This window comes from Buceros rhinoceros, unplaced genomic scaffold (genome assembly GCF_000710305.1).
Source record: "Buceros rhinoceros silvestris isolate BGI_N320 unplaced genomic scaffold, ASM71030v1 scaffold16025, whole genome shotgun sequence".
In the NCBI taxonomy this organism is placed as follows: domain Eukaryota; kingdom Metazoa; phylum Chordata; class Aves; order Bucerotiformes; family Bucerotidae; genus Buceros; species Buceros rhinoceros.
In genome coordinates, this window is record NW_010411287.1 from 37,040 (window position 1) to 41,841 (window position 4,802).

The 4,802-nt window shown below is 36.0% G+C and overlaps 1 protein-coding gene across 1 annotated transcript in view; it reads left to right on the top strand.

The window, feature by feature from the left end:
* Nucleotides 1-2,067, top strand: part of SLC16A10 (solute carrier family 16 (aromatic amino acid transporter), member 10) — a 2,672-nt gene extending 605 nt beyond the window's left edge. Inside the window, exon 2 of the mRNA XM_010135965.1 lies at nucleotides 1,554-2,067. Coding sequence (XP_010134267.1) covers nucleotides 1,554-2,055 — 502 coding nt within the window. The 3' untranslated portion in view covers nucleotides 2,056-2,067. The remainder of the gene's footprint in view (nucleotides 1-1,553) is intronic.
* Nucleotides 2,068-4,802: the final 2,735 nt, after the last annotated feature.

The window sequence follows — 4,802 nt, forward strand, 5'->3', positions numbered from 1 at the left end:
TCTTTCTGTCTTTTCCTCCTCGTCCCCTTGATTTGCTCTTAAAACACTGTTTCAAAGTTGAAAGGTGCAGTAGGACCTCTAGAAAGGTGGTAATGTTGTAGTAAAATTTGTTTTCTTCTATTCTTACTGGGCTAATTGCCAAACAAATAGCGAAAACCTTGGTATAATGACATAAACACAGAGCTTATTTGTTTTATGAAGAAAATCTCAGTTCTTTCATGCATTATTGAAAAACTTGAACTGTAGTTGAGTGTTTTTTTTTTCTTCTCCAGATGACAATTAATTTTGTACACTCCTGTAACTTTTGCAGAATAAATCCTAAGAAGTTCAGGTGCACCTGATTTGTGGGATGCACCCAGTAAAAGATGAGGAAACAAGAAATTTACTTATTCTAGTTATCAGCAGAAATTGGTTAGTGAAGGTAGGGTAAGAAGCAGCGGAAAAATAAGCCACAGTTACCTCTAGTTCTCAGTCTGCTTTTTTCCCCCCACTGTTAACAGAATAAGTACAGAAACAATCAAAAGCAAAATTCAGAAGTTTCCCAGAGATGAAAATGTATCTATACAGACAGGCTTGTGAAAATGTGTTTTCTATGCCTGTGCTCCGAACCAGACAGATGTGAGCTGCTGTGATCTGAGTGGGTGAATATCTGTGCTGTGTCTCTGCTAATGTCTAGTTTGAGCATATGTCCCCGCATGTGAAAACATCCACAAGTTTATAGGAAGAGAAGACAAATAGTTCTGTCTTAGGTACTGGGACTAATATTTATATTTATATTCTTGGAATAACCTATATTTTTGGGAAAAAGAAAGCTTTGTTTTCTTGTTACTTGCACAAGTTTCTAATTTTTATTTTTGCTTAATCCAAGTGCAGATATTTTGCTTTATTAGTTTTATTGAAGCAAACAAACAAGAAACCCACTTCCTGATGTTTTAAGAGACTTTTTACCAGAGGTGAGGTAAAAACCGAAATAATGCATCTTGGAAAAGTCTGTCTTCCTCCTTGCTTCCCAGTAGTGCGTTAAGTGATGAATGCTAGAACAGTCTTGTTATTATAAATGAAGCCTCTTAATGAAGGGACAGGGCTTTCTTTTTTTGAACAAAATGTTCATGAGGAATGTTCAGTATTGCATTTGAACTGCTAGCACAGTGAAAAAATGTGTCAATCAAACCAGTATAATTTTCTTTGTAAAAGAAAAAAAAACCCAAAAACCTATCAGTGATTGAGCTTTATTTGGCTAATTCACCCTGAGAATGCTTTTTAATACTTTTAGTCAGACTACTTGGTGTAGTTGTACTTCAGTATAATTTTGCCTTTTTACCTGTTCAGTGAATTCTATGAAATTTACAGTGGAAGAAAATAGAATATTTGCTGAATTAAGCTGTCAGAGCTTAAGTATTTTAACTTTATTTAGTTGAAATTTTTTGTAAGTATTTCAACTCCTGCAAATATGTCAATTCATTGAAAAAATTGTCTTGCATATGGTAGGTGAATGTGAGCATAGGGCGTTGTACAAAACACTAATGACTCTTTATTTTTTTGTTTTGATACAGCTCCATTGAACCTCTGTATTTCACCTACGGAATCTTATTTGCCTGTGGCTGCTCGTTTGCGTACCAGCCATCCTTGGTCATCCTTGGGTACTATTTCAAGAAACGCCTTGGACTGGTGAATGGCATTGTCACTGCAGGCAGCAGTTTGTTCACCGTGTCGCTGCCCTTCCTTCTGAGAGTTTTGATCGATTCTGTTGGCCTCTACAACACCTTGCGGGTCTTGTGCATCCTTTTGTTTGTACTGTTTCTGGCTGGCTTCACGTACAAACCCCTTACTTCCAACACCAAAGATGAGGAGGGAGGAAAGAAGGGAAAGTTCAGGTTTCCTCCAGAAAAAAAGATTTGCAATTTCTCTGTTTTCAAAGTTCTCAGTTACCGAATCTGGGCTTTTGGGATCCCAGCTGCACTTTTTGGATACTTTGTGCCTTATGTTCACTTGGTAAGTGCATGTTTCTTCCTATGTATGAGGTATTTAAAGCTACAGCTGTTTCCCTTTGTGTGATGGACTAAGGAAGTGATTGGTGACAGGAAGACAATAGTTAAAGTGCAAGTTGTGTTGAGGAGAAACATGAAATTAATTTTGTGCCTGTGATTAAAAGAGGATTCTAATGAGAACTGTGAGTTGAGCCAGTTAAAATTTTAGGTCCTTGTTCTCAATCTGGATTTAAAATGCTTTAACCATGAAGAGAGACAGTTGAAAAGTATTCTGTACTATTCCAAAGAAAACTCTTGATTTTGGTAGTGAGCTGCATGTATTCCTCTGAACTGCACAAGTATCACTAGCAATGATGGAAGGACTAAATAACAAGCAGGTGAAACTTCTGATTTTTTTTTTTTGTTCCTTTGAGATGTGTTTGTTAATGTGCGTTTTTAGGGTGTATTTTATTGACCATTTTCCAGGTTTATTAAAAGCAAAATACCTGGACGTTCCTGTCTCTCAGACTTTAGCTTTGTCGTTTACCACCATAGCACTGATGGAGCCGATCATGTTATCTGGCACTTCTAGCTGCCAGTTCAGGTGGTTCTTATTGCTGCCTACAGATAGAGCTTTAGCTTCTGGGAAGCTGTCAATCGGCCATTTCCAATACATGTACTACAGATAATTTGCTTCCCTAGCAGATTTTTTTTTTCAGTAGTACATTCTTAATCTAGGAAATTTTGATGCAACTGGAGATGCATTAGATGAAGTATATCTGACAGGCACTCATTGCGCTATGTATTTAAGTGGTAAATTATTTTTGAGTGGCTTCTTGGTGGTGCTGTCTAAACTGAAGTGTCTAAACCAAAAGGGTTAGATGGGAAAGGGGAAAAAAGCCCACGATCTGTAGTGGGATGTTTTCTTTAGACCGTTACACATTCTCGTATTTGATAAAGAAGATAAAATCATTATTCATCCATGATAGAACAATAAGAATAATGAGCAGTGTCTTGAATTCCATCAAGAATTGTCAGCTCTTTAAAACTCTGTGCATTTGTATGCAATATGGCAAGTGTTGCCGCTGCTTTCTGGCAATACACTGGCTGGATTACTGACTCTGTCCGAGGTTTGGTTGAAAAATTACCTTAGGGTTGGGGCTGGTTTGGTTTCGAGCAGCTGTAAACTGACTTTTATTCATGGCTAGTTCTTGTTGCTTTTTTAATTGTGTAGATCTTACTCTATAACACTTAGAATTAGACTTTGAAAGGACTGTACAGCCAGATGACAAAGCTATTGCGACACCTTATACTAATTCCCTGTAAGTTCTGTAGAATTGTTGTGAAATAAGACAGTGTTGTAGAGAAGTAGAAGGGAAGTGTTGCAGACAAAGCTCTTGGATAGATTGCTGACGATTGTTAACACTTGCAGAGAACTGAAGAACAAGGCTATACAAGCAGTTATGTAGAACCTCTAAAATACATTTATTTAACAAAAAAACTGTAATTTTTTTTACCAAGATGCTTGTATGAATGTTTTTTGTTTCTGAATTGGACTAAAGCTGCTGTTTGACTTGTAGAGGACAAAAACCTTTGTATCTTTTTAGATATGATATAGTTTTTATTTTTATGGTGTGCTTTCACTCCCGTCGAGTGGTTTGTGGTTTTTTTTTTCTCCCACTATCAGATTGGCACAAATTCTGATTTGCAAAATACAGCTCCAGTACAGAAAAATAACTTATCCAGGTTCTTTCTAATATAATGTTTGATAACACTATAAAACTATTCCAAAGAATCTAGTATTTTAAAGATGACCTCAATATTAGCCTAAGGATTGAAATTCCAGCTTTTTTTTCTTCAGAGTTTTAGAGGAGCTCTGTGAAGCTTCGCTGTTTAGAACACAAAATCTTCAGTGGTAGTGAGTTTCTTTTGTGTGCCACTTCTGAGAGGGAAAGCTTCACCAGCTTTTACGAACAATTCACTACCAAACTTTATTATCAAAACTCCATCCTGAAATGCACAAGTTTTTATTTACTTGTCTCTAAATACTCAATTTTACTGTATATTTCTCTGATCCTCCTGTAAACCAGTGAGGAAAGTCTTCTTAAAATTAGCGGGAACTTACTACACACTGTTTAAGTAAAACTCTTCTAAACAAGAGCTTGACTGCGATTCTTGTCTTTGCAGATAGCATTATTAAATGGAAAATAGCTCTTTTTCTTCAACCTTCTAAAAATCTGATTATTTATGATTGAGATTTCTATCAAAATTTGATTTAGGTGTACCTTTCAATGTACACAAAGAATCCATGGAGGACTGAGGTACTACTTCACTTGTGTTATATACCCAGGACTCTTGACAATACTCTGAAATATTTAAAGCCTAACCCAAAATTTGTTCAGTGAGTATGATAGCAATGGTAAGAAATAGTATGGATTGGAATAAAATATCATGTGTTTATACTGATAAAGAAACCACATACATACCATCAGTGTCAGTTTTCTGTTTGCTTATATATTAAAATCTAAGTGCTTGCTAATCTTCCAGAAAACTGGACATACAAATAGTTTAATAAAATAATCCCTAGCTGATGTTGCTATGGAAAATTAAAACCTGATTTTCATAACTAGCGGTGTTTCCAATTCCAGAATATGTAAGAATTTTTCTAACCTTCAGTCTTGAATACATGATCAAGATGAAAGGAGCTCAATACCTCTAATTATTTTATAATTATTTTATGTGATTTCCGAAGATGGGTGTATCCTCAGCAGCAGAAATCTTTGTGGCACAGCAGGAGTTTGAATCACTGGGTTGGAGGATGCAGTTGTAGGACTA